General features: G+C 32.8%; 1 protein-coding gene across 13 annotated transcripts in view; it reads left to right on the top strand.

Moving 5' to 3' along the window:
- The window catches only part of LOC143256986 (catenin delta-2-like), a 142,189-nt gene that overhangs the window by 23,206 nt on the left and 93,073 nt on the right, over positions 1–25,910 (top strand). For 3 of the 13 annotated variants that reach the window (XM_076515003.1, XM_076515000.1, XM_076514992.1), the window contains exons 1-2: positions 8,113–8,426; positions 25,188–25,329. In XM_076515003.1, the coding sequence (XP_076371118.1) occupies positions 25,225–25,329 (105 nt within the window). In that variant the 5' untranslated portion in view covers positions 8,113–8,426; positions 25,188–25,224. The other 10 variants (XM_076514993.1, XM_076514995.1, XM_076514994.1 and 7 more) reach the window with 10 other exon arrangements.

Genomic DNA, 25,910 nt, shown 5'->3' with positions numbered 1-25,910 from the left:
AAATATCTCTTGACTAGCTCCGCACGAATGTCCAAAAACAAACAATTTTCAAAGCATCCTAATAAATGCTTGATATCTAAAAAAAGCAATGAGAAAAAAGAAGATTGAAAGATAGATCGTGTTATGGATAATACTATAAATTACTTGTAAAAGTACCAGAAGTGATTAATATTTTTAACAAAATATTCTAAACAACACATTACATTAATGTTTCAAGCTGATGTAGCTCTTCAGAATCTAGCATATAGTTAATAAGATAACGTAAAATGAAAATATTCAGTAAGTACAAAAAGTCAGTAACGACTTGTTCAATTAGTATCTTCAAAAAGTCGGACTTAGGAGTAACTTATGGGCATTTTAAGGCATAACCATTAAAGAACACAGTGGTAGTTGTAGTTTCGCAAATCACTCTTTCAGCACAGGCCTTTGATATCTTTCTTTGAAATTATATCCTTCAAATCAAGTGACATACAACCAATATAAAATCTCGCTGGAATGGCATGCATTAAAAGCCGTAATTCAATATAAACTGTTTAGTATATTGTATTGTTTCCTTCCTTATATGAACAGTTTGGTAATAATTTGTTTCACGTTGCTTCCTCAACTAACAACTGTTGATATTCATAAATCTATTAAATACTGATTTGTTTTGTGCTCCATAATATATGTATAGATAACCTATTGTAATGTTAGCTACTTCTTGCTTAAATAAGGATTTGAGCCACATCAGGAAGATTGTTTGTCATTTCTATGCATTAAATTACTATTTTCCACAGCAAACTATAACAATTTACAATAAGCATATTCTTCGTGAAAAAATAATTAACAAGCTAGCTTACCATTGTGATACACCTTGGTTTATATTAACAGTTTATTTACGCTCACCACTGTACTAGGCATAATAAATTACAATCACAGGATTGTATTAAATAAAAGAAAGACTCGGGTAGGTAATTTAAATGTAGTTTTTTGTTAATTTAAATTTGAATGAAATTAAAACATCTAATTCTTTAAGCAGTACATGTGTATCAGGAGAGATATGCATACGAACGCTTGTCGGCAGGGTTATTGATTCTGACGTCAGCAAAAGTCTTAGTGGTGAAAGGTTATGGAAAAGATCTAGACTTGACGCCGTTAAACAATTTAAATAAACTGTTCGCCAAATCATGAAACCCTTAACCCATAAAATGTTGTCACTGATACAACAACTCTTTGCTTTTTCCCAATTTGCAGGGAAACAAGTTTTGCCGGACTTACTAACTTTAGAAATACATGGTACAGTGGCCACTGCACTAATTCGATTTCTCATAAAGCAGTTTCCGTTGGATATTTGTGACTGGTCTTCCCCTCGTGAAGCAGGTGACGTCATTCTCTTCCAGAATCAGTGTAAAACGCATCGACAGATTTGAAATGAAGAGCAACTATTTCGACTCACTCTTTTTACACATCATGAAACAGGAATACACACTTCTCTAACGAACTAACTCCATTTGTAACAACAAAACAAATAAAAAAACACTTTTCCTAATAAATAAAAATAACATTAAAACAAAAATAATTAAACAAATAACGATAATGCAACAAAAAATACGACTAAATAAATAACATAAGTTCAATAAGCAACAAATATCAAAGCCTCCAGGAGAAGATAGCATACAAACCATCATCCTTAAAAAAGACAATAAAATTCCTTTAATACCTCACAGCACTCTTTAATGCATCACTTAATTTAAAATACATGCAACACATACCAGTTTCTTGAAGGCAAACGAATATTTTAATGTTCCGTGAAAAGAGATAGCCAGAAAATAAACCGCCCTATCAGCTTGACTAGCACATTAGTAAAAATACTAGTACGAATAATTAGTAACAGACTATCCACATTTCTAGAAATAGCATCAAAAGTACAAAATGGATTCAGAAAGTTCAGACCGACAGCTGACCATCTAGTTAAACTCACAGGATCCATAAGAAACAACTTTAACAAAGAAAAATGCGCTATCGAGTGCTTTCTCAAAATCGAGAAGGCATTCAACACTGTATGAAATAATGTTCTGAGGTTCCGTATATCAGAAATGGAACTACTGCGTTGTGGTATTCGCTGGCTATTCGCCTTTTGGAAAGCAGAAATTTTAAAATAAATGTAAAAGGAACCTTCTCCAAATCTTTTATTCTGGAGGCAGGAAGGAGTGATTAACCATGTTCTATTCATCATATATGTCAACAACATGCCTGTAAATTATCCAAATCATGGTACGCGTCGCAATTTATTTGTTTGTTTGTTTTTGAATTTCGCACAAAGCTACTCGAGGGCTATCTGTGCTAGTCGTCTCCAATTTAGCAGTGTAAGACTAGAGGGAAGGCAGCTAGTCATCACCACCCACCGCCAGCTCTTGGGCTACTCTTTTACCAACGAATAGTGGAATTGACCGTCACATTATAATGCCCCTACGGCTGAAAGGGCGAGCATGTTTGGTGTGACCGGGATTCGAACCCGCGACCCTCGGATTACGAGTCGAACGCCTTAACACACTTGGCCATGCCGGGCTACTCGTCGCAGTTTGCACATGATGTGACAGTTTGAAAAAAAAGTTCTTCCATTCCGTATATTGCAGCTACAAATATCCAACTTCAGTTAAACAGAATAACAGAATACTGCAAGAAATGTCATCAATATACCTAAGACTGAATTAATAGTTTTCACAAAATTAACTAAACACAAACAAAAGACACTCCAGGACTGTATATAAATGGAGCACTTCTCCAGACTAAAGCATCAATTAAATTCCTAGGTGTAACAAATAACACCAAATTAACATAAATTCAACACATAAACAATATAAAAACCAAAGTTTAGCAGCGTACAAACTACGTCAATTGGTAAAAATAGCGAGGCTGCAGTTGGAAACATAGTAAAAATATGTTAAACGTATATGCGACTTGTAATAGACTACGTAGCACCAGCTTGGATAAATATAGCATCAAACGAAATTAAAACAAAATTACAAACACTACAGAACGCATAACTTACAACAGAATATAAACTACCTGAATCAACTTCCTCAGCATTTATGCATAAAAACATAATGACAGGAACCCTAACCGATAGACTTATATACAGTTCCATAAATTATTTCGCGAAAACGTTGGCAAAAAAATGATCTACTATGTGAATTTGACAGTTTTTGCATACATAATGAAAATAGCTTTAAGTACTTGTCCCCTATCAAAATTTATATGAGAAATAAAAATAAATTAAGGCCGCCTATTACTAGACATATTATATCATCAATTATTTTAGTTTACTGTGATACATTAAAAAGTATGTTACATGTGAATTCTCTTATCGAAATTTAGAACTATCAAAAATTGTGAAAAATGCAACTGAAACCTTTCTAATAATGTGGACTTTATCTAATAAAGTGACAGTATATTTAAAACAGTAATATTATTATAATTACACACAGGGACATGGCCCTGAAAGGGATCAGAGTGAAAGTGTGAACTAGCTAAACTCTGGTCCTCTTGCACTAATTACATCAATACTGAACGGAAATAAATCAACTGCTGAAAGGAGGAAAAGGTTGATTTTTGTGTTTTTTTTCCTACATGACCCCCAGGTCCACATGATTTAAATATTGATACCTAGAACAACAACTCACTCTTGCACAAGAAGTGTTTATATAAACCTAAGAAAACGCATTAATAACTCAATTTAATCGTATTTCTTAACTAAACACTCGTTCGTGTTATCCAGACCAAGTGGTTCGAAATTAAAATAATTCTAAAAGAAACAACAATAGGTTTATTATAACAATCTGGTCGTTTTCAACACATTATACAGTTAGTTCCCTATTTATATAAAAATCACTTTAATGAAATGTTGAAGGCTAATAAAAGCAGCGATTCAGTTCCTCTCGGTGAGCAAAGCAAATAGTCTGGTGTCGCTTTGAATGAAAAACATACGTATATTGATTTCTATAGTAAGTCATCTTTATTTCTTTTTTTTTCTTTTTGTCCTAATAAAATATCAACTTAAATTGTTCAAGTGTGTCTGCCTTCAAACGATATGTAATTATGGACTAAAAAAGAAAATTCATAAAATAAAATATAAAGAAATCAATAAAACAATCAAAGTAAAGGCATCAGTAACAATTATCAATCAATTTCTACAATCATATACAAAGTTAAACATCTTGCATCATTTTTCAGGTATTTTATTCTTTCCTATATTTGTATATATATATTATATGTAGGTTCACTATTCTATTAATCTCTGTATTTAAATAACAATCACTTCTTGTAGTAAATGTAGTTAATCTATCATACGTTCAACGTTTTTTATTAATTTGTTACGTATATTATTAATAGCTGTATTGAAAAAACAATTGTTTCTTTTGGTTAACTTATCATTTGTTAACTATTATGATATACAATGTATTTAAACTATAAGCAGTCTTTTGTTTGTTTTGAAATTAAGCACAAAACTCCATAATGTGCTCTGCTCACCACGGGTATCAAAACATGGTTTCTAGGGTTGTCAGTTCGCAGACATACCGCTGCGCCACTGGTGGGAGTCAGTCTTTGAATTCAGTATTCGATTTAGAAGATATCTTACAGTGCTGAATGTGTTTAAACAACAATTACTACTTGCGGTTGATATATCATTTGACAGTCAGTTCTTATTAATTAAGAACGATTACCTCGTCTGATAAGTTGAATCAACGTGGGCAGTAAGTTGCATTGTTAAATACTACACACCCTGTGTTTTAATACTTAGTATTACGTTGTGTATAGCATGATTCTCTCTAGTATTGCAACTGAAACAAACTGACATTGTCAGAATGGTAGGGTATCTCCAGTGTAATATACCTAGAATCCTGAAACGTCATTGGACCACAAGAAACATTATCCCAGAAAATTGTACTGCTGGACTTAAAAAAACAACTATTGTCCGACATAACCGTGTTTGAATCAGGTTAACACGTCAAGGTCGAAAAAAATCTTACAACACCTTACAACAGGAATGTCATTAACTCATTCATTCTACGCTGTCCAGAAGAACAGTAAATAGTAGATTGAACAAACAAGGTTATTTTGCAACAAGGGCTATTTGCAAACCAATATTAACTAGAATTCACCACCAACCATCACTGCGTTACTTGGGCAAGCCAGCGTATCAATTTACCGTTAGGACGCATGTCATCTTCTCAAATGATTCCAGTTTTTAGTTTGTTAAAAGTCCGACGGTAGGATTCATGTTCATTGTTTGCCTGAGGAGTAGATGAGGAAAACTCTCTTTCCCACAGGGCACACACAGGAGGTGGTGCCGTACATGTTTGGACAGCTATTTCTCATGGTGGAAAAACAGCTCTTCATATCCTCCAGAGAAACATCAAGGGTTCATTCTACAAGGATAACATGGAAATGATATTTCTGCCATATGCTACTTAAGATTTAGTAATAACTTTATATTCCAGGACAATGATGCCACTGCTCACAATGTGTGTATTGTATAAGATTATCTCGACCAGAAAAACTGGTAATAAAGTGGCTTTTGAAATCTGCGTAAAGATGTCCTACCTCAGTCACCAAAATAACTTTTGCTTTTTAAGTTTCAGGTGTCGAACATTATTTGTCCTTAACAACAATAAATAAAAAATCGGGTTCGAAATTTATTTTTAACCCACGATTAAAACTAACTTTTCCGAATTACTTAACGCGTAATTTATAAGCTACCGTGGTCACATTCATGACGAATGATGCCATGGAATACTTTGCAGTATGGCACCTTTGTCGTAAACAAAACTAACATTGGATTGGTTTCTATGACTTGGCATAAGTTACAATATAAATACCGTAAATAGTCAAGCCCAGATTAAAGACATTGGAAATATTTGGAAAATTTTCTAAAGGAACTCTTACAGCTTAATATTTTTTTTAACATAAGCGTTTAACTTACACGAAAATAATTTACACATGTTTACTTATCTTATCATGACATTTTAATGGTATCACAAACGTTTTATTTTGTTCAACATAAACAAAAAAATTTCGAAAAGACACTACGAACTGGATCGGACATTTACAAAGCAGCCTCCATTTCAAACGATAAATAGATAATATTTCTAATGTATTTAATAAAAATAACATAAGGACAAACATTTTTTACAATAAATATAGAAGAATAACAATGAATGTTTGCATTAAATGGTGGTACAAATGTTAATGAAAAATTACCAAATATCAGATGTTTGTGAAATGGCTGAAATCACTACTGTCATAGTGACACAGTTACAAACACATGTTTTTCAATAAAACGTCCATTTTTTTATTTTTTTCCCACAGTCCCCATAATCTGGCTCTACTTATTGCACGTCTGAGAAGATGAGACGTTAACACTACATTAGGTTTACTTGTATTTTATGGTTATCAGTAAAAACTGCCCATCGATTAAACAAATAAAGTGCGATACGAATAAAATTAAACATTTTATAAAGCAGGCACGTTATCAGGTACAAAATGTGTAAAGTACTACATCATCTAATCATATTAACGTTCCTCCTGCAACTCTTCTCAAGAGAAGTGAGAAACAAATCTAGAGATGGCGCTACACTCACTACGAGCAAAATGTTTGAGATAAACGTAGAATATCTATGGATGTACCTTGTCCGTTATTGCGCAAGAGAGAAACATTTCTTTGTGACATTTACTCGTTCTATAGAGACCGCAACTAATATCTGCTTTTCTTTCACTTCATACAGTAAATCATTATTTTGTGTTATTTAAATCACGCTGTTTATTACATGAAGTTAACTCTAACCGTTATGCTTATTTTGTTTATGTTGCGTTATAATTTTACGATAATTCTTATATCTAACAATAACCTGGAAAGATAATTTTCATCAACTAATTTCAATTCATATTCACGTTACAGTTGTTACAGACTGCTTGCAAGAAAGTGTGGCTGAATTAAAAAGTAGATTCCGTTTGAAACTCATTTATTAGACTGTTTTTCAAGAAATTCACAATTTTGACATTTGAAATCGAAGCTTCGATAGCATGCTCATGAAGTGATAAATGGATGAATCCAAAGAACTGGGTTAACAAGAATAATGCAATCCAAATAGATTAGTTTAAGAAGCAGAACAACAAAAGCTTTAACATTTCATCCGGTAAGTTCCAGATTGCCTCTTCAGGCTATCCATAATCACAAACTGAAACTGGGTATGTACATAGATTTGTAGTCATCGAATTTGGTGTGTTTTGAATAAATAAACAGTATGTTTGATCAGTCATTTGTCTTTGTGTGTAGTAAGTTGATATACGTTGTATATTGGACTTAGTGTTTGCTAAGTCGTTGGAGCTAGAGTCTAACATTCGTGTTAAAGCAAACAAATCAAGACGATTTTAGTGACATAAGTTGTTTGCAAAACATTTGGACTCTGAAACTACCTTTAATATGAATAGGAGAAAAAATATCATAGTTTATCAGGTTACATGCATATCATAAATCATGAATTAGCTAAAATAAGTTTTATTGTCACTTGTAGGTGTATCTCTCCTTCAGAAACATATATAACTCGTAAGTATAAATCACAAAACAAGAGTCACGATTTATCATTTTTTGTACGTGTATTTTATTTCGTCTAAATGGCTTTTCGTCATTGTCATACACCAACTATAACTGGCTTTATATGTTGTATCTTCTGAATGCTGTCACGACATTATTATACACTGATATTAACTATATTAACGATGCTTTGTTTGCTTGTTTTAGAGCAAAACCACATTGGGCTATCTGCTGTAGGGGCTCTTCTGAGGGCTTTCACAACATTATCGAATACCAACTGTAACCACTTTTCTGTAAGTCAAATGAATAAGTAATCTTTTCAAAGTTTAGTCTCGTTATCTAAGTTGTCCGACGATCACTTCTTATCACATCTCGTGAAAAACATCACTGGTTTATTTTGCAATAACAAATTCATTACTTTATGTAAGTGAAATATGTGCACATTTTGCATTTATACATCTGTAAAACGATTTCGATTTGTTGATTAAAGCTGTTATCTGTGTACCACGTCGAGTTGAAAGATAAGATTTGTTCATATTGGTGAACTGAGGAACGACCACGCCATCTTGCTATAACTCGTTAAACTGCTGGTTAGACTGTATGCATTAACGTCAGCAGTGAGTGGCGATATTTTATTTATTATAAGCATTATGTAGCTTTGTTTGATTAGATTGAAATAATTTTTATGGTCTTGTTAACACATGTGTACTAAAAGCTGCGAAGAAAGAGGAAGAGTGTAAGACTACACCAGTGACATCTATTCATATCGACAAAGTTGAAAGTTTGAAAAGATTGTTTTAAGAAGCATGACGTGATTGATAGTGAAGCAAATTGAATATCAATTTCAAATCAGGTAATGTAATATTACTGTAAAGTGCAGGTTATGTCATAAATAACACAGCAGTTCACTAGACTATAGTTTAAGTGTATCCATTGTTTATAGGTATTATTCTTGTTCCAAGCAGAGGCTTTACTAAGCAATGATACACAGGGTCCGTGCGTTAATTTTATTTGACAGTGTTACAGTTCCCCATTTTTTGTTTTGAAAAATCAGAATAGAAAATCATGTTTGATATCACACTGAGACCCTGAAAATGCTCGTGCCTATGAACCTTTTCCCCGATTTTTTTAATTATCTAACGTCGCCTCTGGTTCTAAGTATACAATTATAACTTCTTTCTTGTAATTGTTAAGCAAAAAGTAAGTAATTAAGGCCTACGATCTGAGATAAAGAGAAGAGCTTTACTGACTTACAATCGGCTTTAGTTTAGCAGCTTAGTGTATTTCACTCGGTATAATTTAGTAATACTTTTTATTAAACGTTAAGCATGTTGTAGTTTACAGGTTTCCTGGTAGTTTATTATCTCTTCTTGGTTCATTAAACTCTAATGTGAAATCACACCAGCGAGAGCTGCTCAAGCTACAAATATAGAAACAAATAATGTTTCCTGGTATATAACTTGTTATCTCCCAAATAAATTCTACGTGAAGTCACAGCAGCGAGATATGTTCAAGTATATTACAGAAAATACATAATGTTCCCTGCCAATTCGTTTGTAGGCTTGAATCACACAAGTAAATTATAGATACATTTTGAATAACTTTTCTCTTCACATACCTTCATAATTAGCTCTATCCATCATGCATCTGTTTATTTTCATGTCCACATTTCTATATGGCTATCTATTCACCTACCTTGCATATATTGTATTTATCTTTTACCGTATTATTTATTTATACTTGTTTGACCCTCTTTATTAAGTTAGCTATATGTCATCTATTATGCATATATATAGATATAATCTCTTTCTATGTATTCATTTATCTCTCACTCTTTTTCTTTCGTTTTTATATTTATCACGTTTCCTATTGTGTTTTACAAACACTTTAGTTTTATTTTCGTATACTTCCAATACGATGGTTTCGAGGGCAATTATTCCTTTTCATAAGCCTATAATATAAAAAAACAAAACAGTTAGCAATGTTTACCTATGAATAATGATATTTCTTACAGCAAATAAATCTGGTTTGAATAAGATTCAAAAATAGCGATTACTTAGTTTCATATAAGCCGTAAGGGGTGTGAGGAAGTGACGTGAATAAAATCGTTCTTATTCGTAAAATTAACATAATGTCGTCCTTCTTCCTTTGTTAACAAAATACTTCACATGGAATGAACGTTTTAAGACCACACCTCACTAACAGACATATAATATACTCAGAGGCACGTGTCTACAGTTGCAGTCTTACTGGTTTTCTCCTTGTGCTAAATATGATTTATATAACATATGGTAACGTTCATTTTAAGTTTGCTCGTGATGCTGTGTCATGCAAAGTCACTAATTATATGAGATGTTTAAGTTCCCGCTATATTGATATATATATGGGATTACATGATTACCATCTTCACTTTTCTTCTGATGGGTCAGCGGTAAGTCTACCCTATTACAACGCTAAACCCGGGAGTAGATTCCTCACAGTGAACAGAGTGCAAACAGTTTAATACAGAGTATAAGCTAGTATTGATTTCTTCCATTTTATCTATGAATATTTCCTTTTAGGGAGTACAGTTCAAGACAGATTTCATTTGCTTGATTCATTTTGTGAGCTAAAATAATTTAGTTCAGAGTAACAATTAGATATAAGGTTAAACAAGGTCTTCCATCAATAAGCGGACGAGCTTAGTCTGTAAATTATTAAACTTTTAGTAAATGTGAGCACTAAGTAAACTTTAGAAGTCTGTTTATGATAAAACGTTACTACCTACATTTTAGTCCTAAAGGATTTGATAACTTCTGGTGAGATAAACATGTTCTTGGTCAAAAGTAATTTTGGGATTAAGTAAATCAAGTAGTTTTCTTAATTGATATCATAAATATGAGTAAGTTTCTATAATAATTCTGTCTACAACATACTTTCGTAACTCCCTCCATTCTGAATATCTGTGTTACTTTTTTCACATCTGAATTTCCATGTATGTATCTTCAATATTTGATTGTCGATTCATATATCGGTAAAGATTTGTTTGTTTTGTTATACACAAAGCTACACAAAGAGCCATCTGTGCTTTGCCCACCATGGATATCGAAACCCGGTTTCTAGCAATACAAGTCCGCAGACATACCACTGTGTCACTAAGAAGAGTCGGTAAAGAACTAAGTTATTTTTGAGTTGAAGAGAAAGAATTACGTGAAGAAGAAAATAATTTTATAAGGCAAACAATAATATGAATTAATTAATTATAAAGAGATGTAGAGAATCAGTCAAAGTATTAAAAGCTATTCTGTATGAAATAATGTTTCTAACTTTAAAACATTAGTCTCTTTCTGCATTATTCGCCAGGATTTGTACCTTGTCTATTTCCACGTTTTTCTCTATAGCTCGTACATTGTCTTGCATTGAAATATTCACCCATATTTGATTTTTTCTCTGATTTTACGTTTTTCAACAAGATATATACATTCATTTAGTGTTGTTATTTAGAATTTGTACTTTATTATATTTCATTTTAGTTGCTTAGCACCTCTTTGTTTGTTTAGAATTAGGCACAAAGCGACACAATGGGCTGTTTGTTCTCTGCCCACCACGATTACCGAAACCCGGTTTTTAGCGGTGTAAGCCCGCAGACATACAACTGTACCCCTGGAGGGGCTTGACAACTGGGTGCAGTTTCAGTTTCTTTTTCAGAAACAGATATCTTTATATATATGAACTGGCTGTTACTGTCAGTTTATACTGGCTGATTCTTCATAAGAAAGTTTGTTTGGTTAGATTCTTCTTTGAAATGGTCCATTGCTTGCTGTCAAAAAAAAAAAAAAAAACGAAAATGAATCATGGAGATTAAACTAGTTTGTTTTTTTTCAAAATGAAGCCACTCGAGAGACCGAACAAGGATGTAAAAAGCCGTTGAACTAGTAGAAGACGAGCAACCTTACAGGTAACTTCAACTACAGCAAGAACAGGCTGTGAAAATCAAGTACCAACCTCTTACCTTTTCTATTTCTGAAACTCTTCTTCTTTGTTCCTGTGGAACTAGATGATAAGAAAGACATCCACACTACTGATAGTACTCTTTCCACACTTTGATTTTCTTCAATTTTGCAGCACCTTTAACATTTTGTTTTCTATGCATTTAAAGAAAAACGCGTACACATTTCTACAGAATAATTGATTTTTAGTCTTTCAAGACGATTCATGATATCAGATTTACCTGCAGCAAACTATTTTGTATTCCAGTAAGTATGAGACAAATTTATATAGAAAAGTGCGTTTAACTAATTTACTTATCAAAAGCAGATTTTGGTTATATTTTGATGTATTATAATGTGTGGAATTTCAGTTCTAACGATACCAAGTACGGCTTCCAACCATCTTTTTTCTGTGTAGACCAAATTTACATGGTTGAACTACCATACTAAAAGTGTTAGTTTTTTTGTATGTTTTTCTTATAGCAAAGCCACATCGGGCTATCTACTCAGCCCACTGAGGGAAATCGAATCCCTGATTTTAACGTTGTAAATTCAGAGACATACGCTGTACTAGCGGGGGGCTACTAAAAGGGTTAAGTAAAAGGTATAAAAGATCGTTCTATGATGAATGGTATTCACTTCAGAACCAAACTTAGTACAACCTTGGTTACCCATCTGTTCCTGACTAACTAATAAGTCGAACGACAGTCATTGTGTGCTAGATTCGGAGTACACAAACCTTTGCTACATAAATAAGAACTATGGGTGTGATATAAGACTGGCATTCAAACCCTATTGATGATCAGATAAGGGAGTTGTGGGTGCTGTTGACAAGTTTGCTTTATTTTAGTCAGGTCAAAAGTCGGCTAGCTATTCACAGATAGCCATCAATGTAGCGTGGCGCGAAGAATGTAAACAAACAAACGGTGAGAAAGTGAACGTTACTAGCGTGACCTTCAACACCCTGATGCACGTTGATCAGGTTATATACACAGTGATCAGCCTTGAAGTTTGTGCTTTTTGTTTAAAAGTACTCCGGTTTCATATTTGTTCTAACAACATTTTTTGGCAATGACAAAAACACGAAATTTGAGAGTGAAAACAATAGAAACAGATAGAATGAAGTTACTGATTTTATTTTATATTTAACAGTCACAGACGCTTGAATAGCTGACGAAGCATATATGTGTGTGTGCGTGTGTGTATCTTACATTCAGAAAAGGAAAGTACAATACTGTCGTAAAGTGCAAGTCATAAACGCAGTTATTTAAACTATATCTACTGGCGTGTATGAATATAGATAAAAAAAACGAAAGATACAGAGAGATGTACATAAATACAGGTGTAGTAAGGGTTTGGGTTTTATGGAATTTCGCGAGGGCTATCTGCGTTAGCTATCTCTAATTTAGCAGTGTAAGACTAGAGGGAAGGCAGCTAGTCATCACCACCCACCATCGACACTTTGACTACTCCTTTACCAACGCTTAATGGAGTTTACTGTCATATGTAACGCTTCGACAGTGGAAAGGACGAGCATGTTCTTTGACGGGATTCTAACCAATTACTCTGAAACTGCTAGCCGAACGTCTCAACCACCAGACAGTACCAGAGAGCCATATAGGAAGAGGTTGGCGTACATAAATATGTTTACAGGAAGGGAAGGGTACAGATGGATATATATAAATTTTACAATATATCATCAGGTATTGGGCATGTAAGTTTTAAAAGTAGTCGTCACCTATTCTTTTTTTTTTTACTTATTTTCACTCGTTGCGTTTTTATACTGTTCGAACCACAAATTTAGTGTACGCTTGTACATTTGTCAATGAGTTAGAACGAATTACAGACAGAAAACAATAATACAGTTCTAATTATATACTTGCCGTATTGTATATTAGCATGGAAATACTTTAAGTATCACAACATAACTGCCTGATTAACATTCCACAAGAACTATAATACAACATTTGTAAATAAACCAAATTAAAATCCATGTTTCAGTAAGGGTACTCTGTATATAAGATTAAATTCCATGGTGTCTAAGTTTCCCCCTATTTAAGTTTCTCACATCAACATCAAGGGATGTCTAATCATTTATTCGCTATACATCTAGGTCGTTCACTCTTCACTGCCCCATGTTCTGCATTCCAATGTTCACTAACCTGACTACTGGCGACCTCAAACGGCTGTTTCGAATGTCAAACTGTTCCGAAGACGGCTTTTTCCCACTCAGTTCTGCGTCTTATTAGCAAGTTACGACCTCGATGGTTCAAAATAACGCAGCAAACTGTCTTTATAATAAGATGATTTTATTTAAGTAGATTGACACTAGTAGATCGACTTTGTACTATTAAGACTTTTATTTAGACTTTGCGTGTCAGTCAGCGTTGTATTGTTGGTCAGTCAAATTCTAGCAATCAATGACACAGGTGTCTGCACGTATTGTTAAGATGTAGAGCTGTTGACGTGGTAAGTTGAATGTTTAGCACAATACTGAATTGCTCAAACGGCATGTAACATGTTTGACACGCTATTGGTAATTTTATATATAGTTTCATTACTTTAAATATAACTTGTTAAAGTGTTTATGATATTAATAGCCTGTCATCTCTTTTCCAAAGGTCATTATAACCAGTCTGTTCGATATTTATTGCATATAAGTTTACCATTTGTATGACATATTTGTTGCTTTAACCTTAAAAAATTCATATATGGGTAAAACAGTTATATACGATACACAGAGCTTTCTATTTAGATACCTTTTTAAAACAGTTTGAAAATTTGTGTTTGGTTTAGTTTGTCATTTTTTTCTAGTCAACACTAATATTTAAAACATGTTATTAATGCATTAAAATGATGTAGGAGTCGAACCTGTTGAAAAGAAGGCAAATATTTAATCTAGTACTGTGCGTTTAATTGTTTTTGGTGTTGTTGTTTTTTTTATCTACCACTTCATGAAACATTAGATTGTAATCATTTTTGTTTTATCTTTAGCAAATACAGTTTCTGATTCACTTCATACTGGTTAATATTACTCATTAAAATATAGTGCAAGCATACGTATCTGTTGCACAAATAATGTATAGAACTGCGTGCTTTGATAGTTCGAACTTCATGAAAACTTATAATTCAACAGAAATCTATCCAAGCAAAAACTATATCTAAACATTAAAAAGATAACTCACGAGTAAAAATCTTGATTTGACACCAGACGATGTTTTATATTAGCAAAAACTGAACTACTTAACACTAGAGAAGGTATTACGTAAAAATTGTACTATTTAATACAGATGAAGGTAATACATTAAAAACTATTATTTAACAGCAGCAATGTTTCACATGAGTATGAATCAACAGAAGATGTAAATTTCAATTTAAATATATGGTTAAAATACATTTTACACGTACATAATTAACTATACTTAATACTAAAAAGTATAAGATGTGATAGTAGAATAAGTCACAAGATATTCACGAGTTATTTAGGTTTCAGTTGGTTTCTACATATATATGTATATATCGAAACGTGTATCCATAGGTGTGTCTTATTGATGTTTTGGTTATATATGTGTATAGTGAAACATTTCTGTACGAAATCAGAGGTGGTTTTATGTACATGAGCTGATCATCAACGTATCTTGAGCTAGGTTCTCTGTGAAGTCATCGTACTGAGTTGGCTTCAATTATCCAACCCTAGTGTGTATCCTATTGTTTCATATAACATGGGACTAGATCACAAAACTTCCTAATTAACCATAAACTTTACATGATTACATCGCACTTTTCAAAACATTGTTTTAAACTACTTATATACCAAATTACTTGTGTTTTCATGTCTTTTCTTTTGTTACATGGTTCATGCTAATATATGAAATACACAAAAGAGCATTTAAGAAAATGCATATATTCCTATCAAATCACCGTTGTGTTTAAAAAAGTATTTAAATGATGTTACACACTAATTTTTGACATTTCATTATAAATATAGTGTCGAAACAGTAAAAAAGGTCAATATGACTCAATATATGTACGCCACCACCTGAAATGATATAAAATAAATCAGTACTCTGACGGTTAAGATGACGTTTAATTAATGATACCATTAAATTTGAAAGTGTTAATTTTGGTAGAAGTTACTCTACAGATTTGTGAGAAGACTCGCATCACTTTACCCGATCCTCTAATACTTTTTCATCCACATAATTATTGAACTTAAAGTATGCAAAATTTTCTTATATACTTTGTAAGTGCATAGTTTGAAATATTGTGACACGAATTCAAGGCACTGTCAGTCTACACAGGACAACTGGGCACTGTCAGTCTACACAGGACAACTGTACTGCTGTGTATGTATTAATGCTTTTTCACTTACTGACACATCTAGAAAAACTTCGTCTTTTATAAAATAACAATGTATTTATCGACATTTCCTCAACAGAATTTCTAGCTTTGAAATGTTATTGATGTTTCAAAGTCGTCTAACTTTATGGTGATATTAATATTTAAGGGTTTAGTAACTTACAAAGCTATACCAAATATCTGACATTTTATAAATTGCGTCACCAAACTGCTTCTAATTTTATATTTTCAAATTCATTTAGATATTTCATAATACCAGTATTTCGTGAACTGATCTGTCTAGCTTTATGAAGATTGTGGCACAGCACCTTACAAAAGTATTCCTTTCCTCCTGTAAAGTTTCCACATTTTGTTGCCCTCTGAGCTTACAATTTTGAAACTTTCAAAAGGGGCGTTATACTAAACTTAGAATCTACACGAGTTACACAAAACTGAAAAAAGTAATCAACCACTTTGCTACGGTAACCCTAAATAAGTTTGGATGCAAAAGATTAGTTTGAATGTCACGAACTTATTGTAATGGTCTCTATCTGTGTGTAATCAAAGTGGGTTAACTTGACTTCGAAGTAAATACAAATTTTCAAGCTACACTCCAGACGGCGATGCGACAAACCAACCATGAAGACAAAGACGCTTTCCATACAAGTCAGGGATAAAACTGTGAAGAAGTACAGATCGGAGAAACATAACATGATGATTTTAAAGTCACTGATTATCCCTTTAAGTACATTGAAGTAAAGTATTAATAACTGGAGTATGCTGCATACCACCCATTAACTATTCAGATCAGTCTGTATTTGCAAACTGAGCATCCAAACAAAAGTTAAATTGGTTAGAGATGCTATTGTAAAGCCAACAATGACTTTGAAAGAGTTGCAAAGTTCCATGTTTGAGATGGGATTCAACATCCATACATCGACAGTATCCCAGTCCCTACAAAAAGCTGGCTTGTATGGGCAACTGGCAGCATAAAGGTCATAACTGAAAAAGAATAATTTTAAATCTTATATTGATATTGCGTTAAATCATGTCAATAATACTCCAGACATGTAAAAGAAGGTTTTGTGGCAAAAATTGAGCATTTTTGTAGTTTAAATACAAAGCATTACATGTGATGCAAGCCCAACTCAGCATATCACCCAATCAACACCTTCCAAGTTGTCAAGCATGTTAGTGGTAGTATCATGTTATGAAGATGCCTCTTATAAGCAGGAATTAAAAGCTTTTCAGGATTGAGGGGAAGATGGATGGTAAATCTTGGATGAGAATCTGCTTCAGTCAGCCAAGAATCTAAAATTGGGTCGAAAATTCACATTTCATCAAAACAATGACTTCACAGTAAATGCATCTGTTCAAGCCAAACTCGCATAGATATACGACAAACCTATGGAGACAAAGAAGCTTTTCAAAGAAGTCAAGGATAAACCTGTAAAGAAGTGCAGATCAGAAAAAAGGTAACAAGATTATTACAAAGTCGTTGATTATCCCTTTAATTATGTAGAAGTATGGAATGTGCTTTATACAGCCCATTCACTACTGGAATCAGTTCGGAAGAGCAGACTTAATAATTTTAAAATATTTGAAAAATTTCATGTCTGAGATGGGTGTCAATGAATCATCTTAAATCTCGTATGGAGTTTGTGACAAAGCATGTAAGTGATAAAGCTGACATATGGCAGAAGATTTTGTGGTCATTAAGCTCTTTTGATCTAAATACGTCCAGTGCAAGATCGACATAGCACAGCACCTAGTCAATACCTTCCAAGCTGACAAGCATGGGGGTGGCAGCATCATGTTATAAAGATGCCTCTTATAAGCGGGAAATGGAAAAAAAATTCAGAACTGAGGGGGAGATGAGTGGCAAATCTGAGATGAAAACCTGCTTCAGTCACCCAAGAATTTAAAACTGGATCGAAAATTTACATTTAATAATGACAATGACCCAAAACACGAAGCCAAAGCCACAGTGAAATGGTTTCAAAATAATGTCCTGGAGTTTTCCACTCTAAGTACTGAGTTGAATCCAGTAGAACATTTATGGTGTGACTTGAAGATAGCTGTCCATCAACGATCCTCAACAAACATGTCAGAATTGGAGCAGTTTTATTCTAGAAATAATACGCAAAAGTTAGGCCATCCCACTGTACACGGCTGGTAGAGACCTATTCAGAAAGAATCACAGCAGTAACTGCTGCAAAGTGTGCTTCTATCAAGAACTGATTTCAGGGACTGAATATTTGTACAATCATCAAATTTCAATTTGTACATTTTTTTGCAGACTTTTCTCACATTAAACCTCCTTCACATATAACAGTGTTAAAGTTGGTCATTGAAGATTTCAATAAAAATAATTTCATTCAAAAATATTTACATTATTTGTATTTCATCAAAATATGACGTTATTGGTAGAGATAAATACTTTCCCAAGGCATTGTACACACACGCACACACACACACACTTATATATATATATATATATGTATGGACAAACTATGTTATCTAGTGTTCTCGAAATTCTGATTTATCCTAAACTATACCACTTAGTTTTATGGAAATTTCGATATTACGGTAGTTACATCATTAAATATTATAAAACGTTTAATATCTTATCAGCTAATATACCTAGATACATGAAGGTTATATTAACATACAGTTATGTGAATTTTTTGTATTTCATAAACTAAATCATTCGTAATTCGTTAGCTAAGTAAAGTTACTTCACTTCATTGTACAATAAAATAAATAAACACACTATCACAACAAACCCCAAAGGTAACCAGGTTTTTTTACTCTTCCCAATTTTAAAATGTCAGAACTAACATAAAATGATCAATGTGATTTTCAGAATGGTAATCATAGTATAGAATAACAAAACTAGCTTGATGAGTTATGAGTTGGAAATAGATGGTCTAGACACATGACATTGAGACATTTAAACATAACTGAGCATGAAAATGAATGAGTTCTTGTTTTTTGGTTTTTTTTACTTAGACAAATTGTCTACTTCAGAGACGTGAATTTAGTACTGTACTGAAAATTGCTGTAGAAAGAATAAATGGAACATTTTCACTTTTCATGACTTCCCTCCGTATCTCTCTGGAATCGCATCTTCTGAATCTTAATTAATTTCTATGGAGATATTCGATCCTCTGGAATTACACAAAATATCGAACCTTTTCTAATTACCTGGCACAGCGAAATACTTAAGTATCACAGTATAGAGATACAGTTTATACAAGGATTAACATCATAATATCGGCTTAATATGATGTTAATTTGTTACGTATATTCACTCAACGCATCCACTAATTTTGAATATTTGAATTCAGAGTATACGGTAACTTCAAATGATATCAAGTAACTTTAAAGTGAATTTCACATTCGTATCATCCTATATATATATAGTCCCAAACACATAGTCAGGTTTATCTACCAAAAAGAGAATCTGCTCATATTTTAACAAGGTAATATGTTATCTTAAATACAATGAATTTAATTTTGTTACATGTGTATTTTGAAACAATCACCAGTGAACTTTTATCTTTTAATACTTTAAATAGATTTCTAAAGGTTTTTGAAGTCTATAAATTTCAATTGGAGATCCCATCATCGAGTTTATGTCTGTTTTGTATGCAGTAAAAGTATTTTAAAAAATTCACTCAGCTTAAATTGATAATGAAGGTTTCACAATACTATCTCTAAATATTTTCTACTGTGTATAGTTAAGAGCAAAGCTACATGACGAGTTGAGTAGTAATAAGTGGTTCGATTATACTTTATAACGCTACAGGAGGACACAGACTGACATTAAATAAATGGAACCATGATGAGTAGATGATTTATTTTGTATCATAAATGGTTGTAGTTCAAACGAGTAAATAATTCTGTAAATACCCAGCCAATGAATGTATGCAATGTGCAAGATATACTGTTCTGTTGCGATAAGTCATAACCATAAAGCTTAAGTAATCCTTCATGATATTTGGCGTGAGGAAGAAATATGCAATGATGTTGTGTATGTAGTGTTCTTAATATTTAAAATCTTGAATTTATTTATTTCTACAATTATGCATAATAATGACTACTTTTTCAAACTAATCAAAGTTTAACTGTCTGTATAGGTATACTAATAGCTACAAGTTTACAGTTACAGGATGTAGTTGGTCTAATTAACATTAGCCAACAGTGTGCAAACACTTATCTTCATGACAGAGATAGAAGTATAGTAGGATTAGATTAATTTGTATCTACCGTGGTAACATAGCAACACAGTGACGTACAAACGACGAAGTTTAATTTTGTTATCGCATATAAGAAAAAGAGAGAGAGAGACTTCAGCAAAACAAATCTGTAAATCTGTTGTCATGGCAACGAGGTGGTGGGTGTCATGAGACTTTGGGATATCCAATTGAATGATTAATTTAGAAGTTGACAAAACAGTGTAGCCTCTTTTCAAAGATTTTCTGATCACATAAGTCTCTCAAGCTGTAAGAGTTGTTGAAACCTGAAATACAAAGCTTAAATCTTCCTGATTCAAAAACTGACTTAGCCGATGGCACAAGTAATACAATACAGAACTAAAACGATTTAATTTTTAACGGAACACGCAACTAGCAGTTCCGTCGGTAATATTATGAATTATTGGAAATTGAGACCTTATTAATCAGAACCGTATAAAAAACAATATAGAGTAAATGCCCTCGTATAATACGCAGTAAATTTTTCTGACCTTGCAATCAATATGCCCATTTATAGTGTGGAAAACAATTATTACAGCTGATCGGTATTTGTGCAGCGAATGGTATATTGTTGTGTTGACTAATAATTGTACGTGCGTGAATGAATACCACTGCGAGCTAATTCATCATATTACTTAATGAACAAATAAATTATTCGAACAGTAGCCTGTATATAAAGCCTAGGAGAGTGACTACGAATGAATGTTACTGGGAATGTATATTGTGGCATAGGATGGCAAAAATCAGCTTATGACCCAACTCGAAAAAGCTCCCAAAAATAAAAAGCTTTGCCCAATTATATTTCGATTGATCATTATTTAGGAAATACCAGCATATAAATCGTGCAATTTTTACGGTTGACAAAATGAGATAGTTATACATGTATGACTAGAAGCATAAAAGATAAATATTTGTTTCTATTTATTTTTGTTTTTTACGACAGCGAGAAACGATGATTATATCGGAATATATGATGCAATATTTGAGGTAATATTCGGACTTTACTGAAAGAATGCTGTTTCCTCGTATAATGCGCGCTTCATATTTGAGCCAAAAAATGTTGAAAAAAGTGCGCACTATTCAAGGGTATTGTCATGTATCAAAATGTCAACAATATTTTGAAGAATAGAAATACACTAGTTTCTCAGATAGAGCCATGCAACAAACAACAGAGTCAACAACACGGCATTCCAACATTTCTGACATAAAAAGCTTTAAAGAATTCGGGAAGCAAATTCTTTAATTCCTCAACTTTCGAACTTAAGGCTTTATTGAGAAGTATGCATCCTACAGAACAAAATAGTTGTTCCATACCATCTCACTAGCAGCTTTGAGCTTTTTAAGAGATTGGACTCCAACACTGATAAAAATCACCGATAAGAGCATGCTTAGTTATTTTGATATATATAATATATACCCATCAATTTCAATCCATGAGGGAATTGACTTTGTTACGTCTTTTCTACTAATGTGGACCTCCATAGTGTCTACCTACCAGATGTGTACAGACTTCGGGAGTTTGTTTGTCGTATTGATGTTTTCAAGCTTGGGTAACAAATTTACAATCAGACGCAAAAAGTAGTAGCCATGATAATAAGGTGGTTGTAACTTCTGCTGTAATTTTCGTGCATGCCGTTGAACCTAAAGCGACTCGCGATTCAAAATTTTGACAGAGCACGACCTCCTGTTCGCGATCTGCGTTTTATTAATGATATTTATGGGTTTTGGAATGGTGATTTGAGCAGCTTAATTCTCTTTCATAAGTTCCTTAGCTAGGTTCAGAATATCAATTTTACTTTCGAATATGTTCTACCTGGTGAGAACTTACAATTTCTAACCACTTCCACAGCTGTATTTGATGGTTAACAAAATATATAAAAACCTAAACAAACTAACTTCTTCTGCATTTTCTCTCTCATCACTCGTGGGTTATGAAGAAGGCTATGAATTCTAGCCAATTAACGAAAAGTACATATATTTGTAACAATCGTTGTGGCTTAATGGAGGCGAAAGTAGATCTCCGGTAGGATTTAAAATTGGTTATCCTGAAAGATTGGTTAACCAAAGTTTCCCCATTTATGACAAACAAAGAAAAAGTAGTCAAGAAATACATGTTTCATTTCTAATACCTTTTATTAAATTTTGAAACTTTTCATGCTCAAATTTACCATTGCGTTAGAATACAAGCTGGTAATTTAGAATTTAAATTATATTGTTAAGGTAGTTATTAAACAATTTCTATAGCATCTCTAATGGTAATAAACGTATCACTTACATATTATAATATACTTGGTAAAACTGAGAAGGGAATTCTTCAAGTTAGCATTTTTATGGTGATACTGGGACAAATTAAGTGAGAGGTGTAATATACATCTTATAGCAACATCATTAACTTGGGCATATATATATAGTTGTTGAATACAATATTTTGTTTTCAGTGACAAAATTCATAACTTTTCGAAACAGATGGTTAGTTAAGTTTTGTGTCATCATTGTCTATTTACCACAAAAGTTCGGTACATAAGTTTATAGCATTATCTAAAGATATGTTAGTATAAAGGAATTTTATATCAAAACTAACACAGTATCTTCTATAATAAAACTTAAAATTGTTTATATCTTGAGAAAACTTAAAACTGTCTTTCATATTATAATCATTTGAAATGAACGGTGCTAACAACTTAACTTAGAAACTCCGCTGTTTCATGATTGTTTGTAGCAACTCTAGACGTTATGGTTCTACCAGGACAATCGTCTTTATGAACTTAAGGAACTCCAAATATGATACCAGAATGATAGCAAATTTGTTTTATTTTATGATATTCATTCTTTATTAGTAAATTTTCCTTTTTTAATTTAAAAAAAAAATATTTTTGTGCTTTATATTTTCTAGTTCTAAATGGACCTCTAAGTCCACAGACTTAACTCCGACAATTAAAGTTTCTTTAACTTATATTGTGGTAAGATTTGTTTAATATAACGACACTATTTTGTTTATTGGGTTCATAGTCACTGTATCTTCATTCGTACATAACGTATTTATGGAGCTTATTCTTATTGATAGACAAACAAAAGTTTCAGTCCTCAGTGATGGGAAAACTTTAAGTTATCTATCAATTTAAGTTATTTTATGAACCTTAAGAAAAGTTAATTGTGTTGCACTCTTAGTTTCGCTCAGAACCAAAGCTTGCAGCTATTTATAACACCCAGCGCGAAAAGTAATTCTTGAATATTTGAGTCATGTTAAGAACCACTCAAGAATAACATACAGTAAATCTTCATTTTTATATTTTACGTTACTTCACATTTTGAAATAGGAATGATTGTGTCATTAATACATAACAATTTATTGTAGAATATTCTGTTTACGAAACAACATTATTCATGCGCAGCTTTTCAAATTGGAGGCAGACGAACGCTCGGACGGACACAACGGTTCGCAATATGTATGAGATGAACCCTGTTATCATCAATCATCAGAACGAATGCTTCTGCTCTTGATAGAAGTAATGGCTACACTTACATATTTAGACACAACATGTACCGTCTCCATTTTCAAGGGACCACATTTCACTATCTAACTGACTACTTTATTTTTAAACAAGCACTTATGAGTTCCAACATGATAAGTTATTTATAGAATATTTTATTATTACAATAACGAATTTTACAAAAGATTCAAACCAGGAGCGCTCGATTTTTTAATTCAATGCACCTTGTGTATGTCATCTTGTGTGATATCCATGAAATAATTATAGTGTACGTGACAAGAGGAAAAATTCATATGACGACAAAGTACAAAGTTGATCTAAAATTCTCCGAAATCCACATTCAAATACCGTCATGTAAAAACTCTGTAATAAAGAAGGTAATTTCACCAATTAAATCACTAAAGTTGTTTGGTTCGTAAGAAAATAGCTGTAAAGTTAAAACATAACAATAAATATCACAGAAGTTGAACTTCATTCTCCAGTTCACACATAATCTTTCTATTAACAAAGAAAGTATCACTAAAACTATGTAAGATCAAAATCTTTTGAAAACCTATGCATTGAGCAGTAGTTTACGAATCTTATCCTAAAGCTGATCAATTATCTCGTCTTTGATTAAGTAACTTAGAAAATAGTCATATTATGGGTTTTTCTACCTTACAAGTTCTAAAATGTTCCGAGTGAACAAGCTGTACATATATATATACTATATGGACTTAGTCAACTACATTAAGTTCTACGTCACGGTACACTGCACTAAGAACGTGCTTTTATGTTCGTGTCTCACAAAGCAGTGATTAAAAGGAATCATCTCTACAACAAAAGGTTTGATCGTAATGCATCTGACCGTCAGGCTGGATACTGTGTTGTAAATTGTACAATATCCTAGAAGTATTGGCTGTGTGGATATCAGTTGGACTGGCATGGGAATTGATATACTCGTACATGACTTTTACTTGAGAGTACCTAAACTTCAAAATAAAGTGGAATACGGATTCGTTTCACAAGTTTGACGAAGTAAATAGAAAACAGTTATTGTCATATCAGATGGTAAAATACATAACAAACAATGCAATCCACAATACTGTGAAAAAGTAGATGAAACAAACGTCTATAACAGAAATATGAAACAAGCAATGCATTCGGTAACACTGTGAAAACATGAATCAAACAAGCTTCTCAAACAGAATTACGCAGCAAGTAATACTGTTAACACTAATGTAACGACACTTGAACATACTAAAATACCTAAGAGCGAATGTTAAGTTGGGTTTGTCAACTTTCCCTCACTCTTTGTCTACATGAAATTTTCACTAATACTTGAGGAATAGATTTCAGTGTAGCATAATAAATGCTAAATATTCATTGGTGAGAAACTGTCTTTTTGTCTATAAAACTAATTTTCCATATATTTTGTATTCTTATTTCTTATACACGATGTATATTCAAGTATTTAGATATTTTTGTATTTAATATGTATATATATGCAAACACGTTTAACGTAGACTATTTTTAAGCATCTGAGCAAGAGCTTTTTGTGACTGTGTTGCCTTCCTAGGGTTACTAAACGTTAAGCAGTTAACGATTTGTTCACCATGCCTGGGGAGGACCCGGTTATCCAAGACAGGCCTGTGATATATTTCCCAGCTCTTCCTCCAAACCAATCAGCAGCTAGCATTCTTCAGTCTGTAAAAGAACAGGTCAGTTGAATATTAAAAGGTTTTTTTTCCTGTACCTAGTAGTAATTTGACAAATTATTATTATTATCCTTGTTGTTGTTTTACCAAACACTTCGACCTGTTATTTATGGATGTTAAGCTTTGTATCTCTTAAGAAAATGTATTATGATGTTTATTATTTAGATTCATTTACAATACAATTAACTTGGTAACATCGAATCTTTGGCATGTTCTTACTCTCTGTATATATTTCAAACGAACAATTTTATTTTCTTGTTTAATGATGCACTATTATTTGAGCCATGTATGTACAGAGCTTGCGTAACTAATATCAAACGATTTGGAAGTCTCACTATGTCATTAAAATCCTAAAAATCACATTCAGTCATATTCCCTCGAACAACCTTGCATTTTGACAATAGCTTTGCAGCTCTATCGTAAAGGCTGTTATTTCTAAAGTATGCCCCTTCTCTCTGAAAGTTTTCCATAATCCACCTAATAAAATAAGACGACGGCTTCTGAGTGCCAATTTCAACACTCATTTCTGGCCATACAGCAATCTATTCGGCTATTTGAACAGTATGTCTGCAAATGAAATAGCA

Source organism: Tachypleus tridentatus, chromosome 7 (assembly GCF_004210375.1).
Source record: "Tachypleus tridentatus isolate NWPU-2018 chromosome 7, ASM421037v1, whole genome shotgun sequence".
Taxonomy (NCBI): domain Eukaryota; kingdom Metazoa; phylum Arthropoda; class Merostomata; order Xiphosura; family Limulidae; genus Tachypleus; species Tachypleus tridentatus.
Note: the sequence above shows the minus strand (reverse complement) of the source record. Positions and strands in the feature narration are given on the sequence as shown.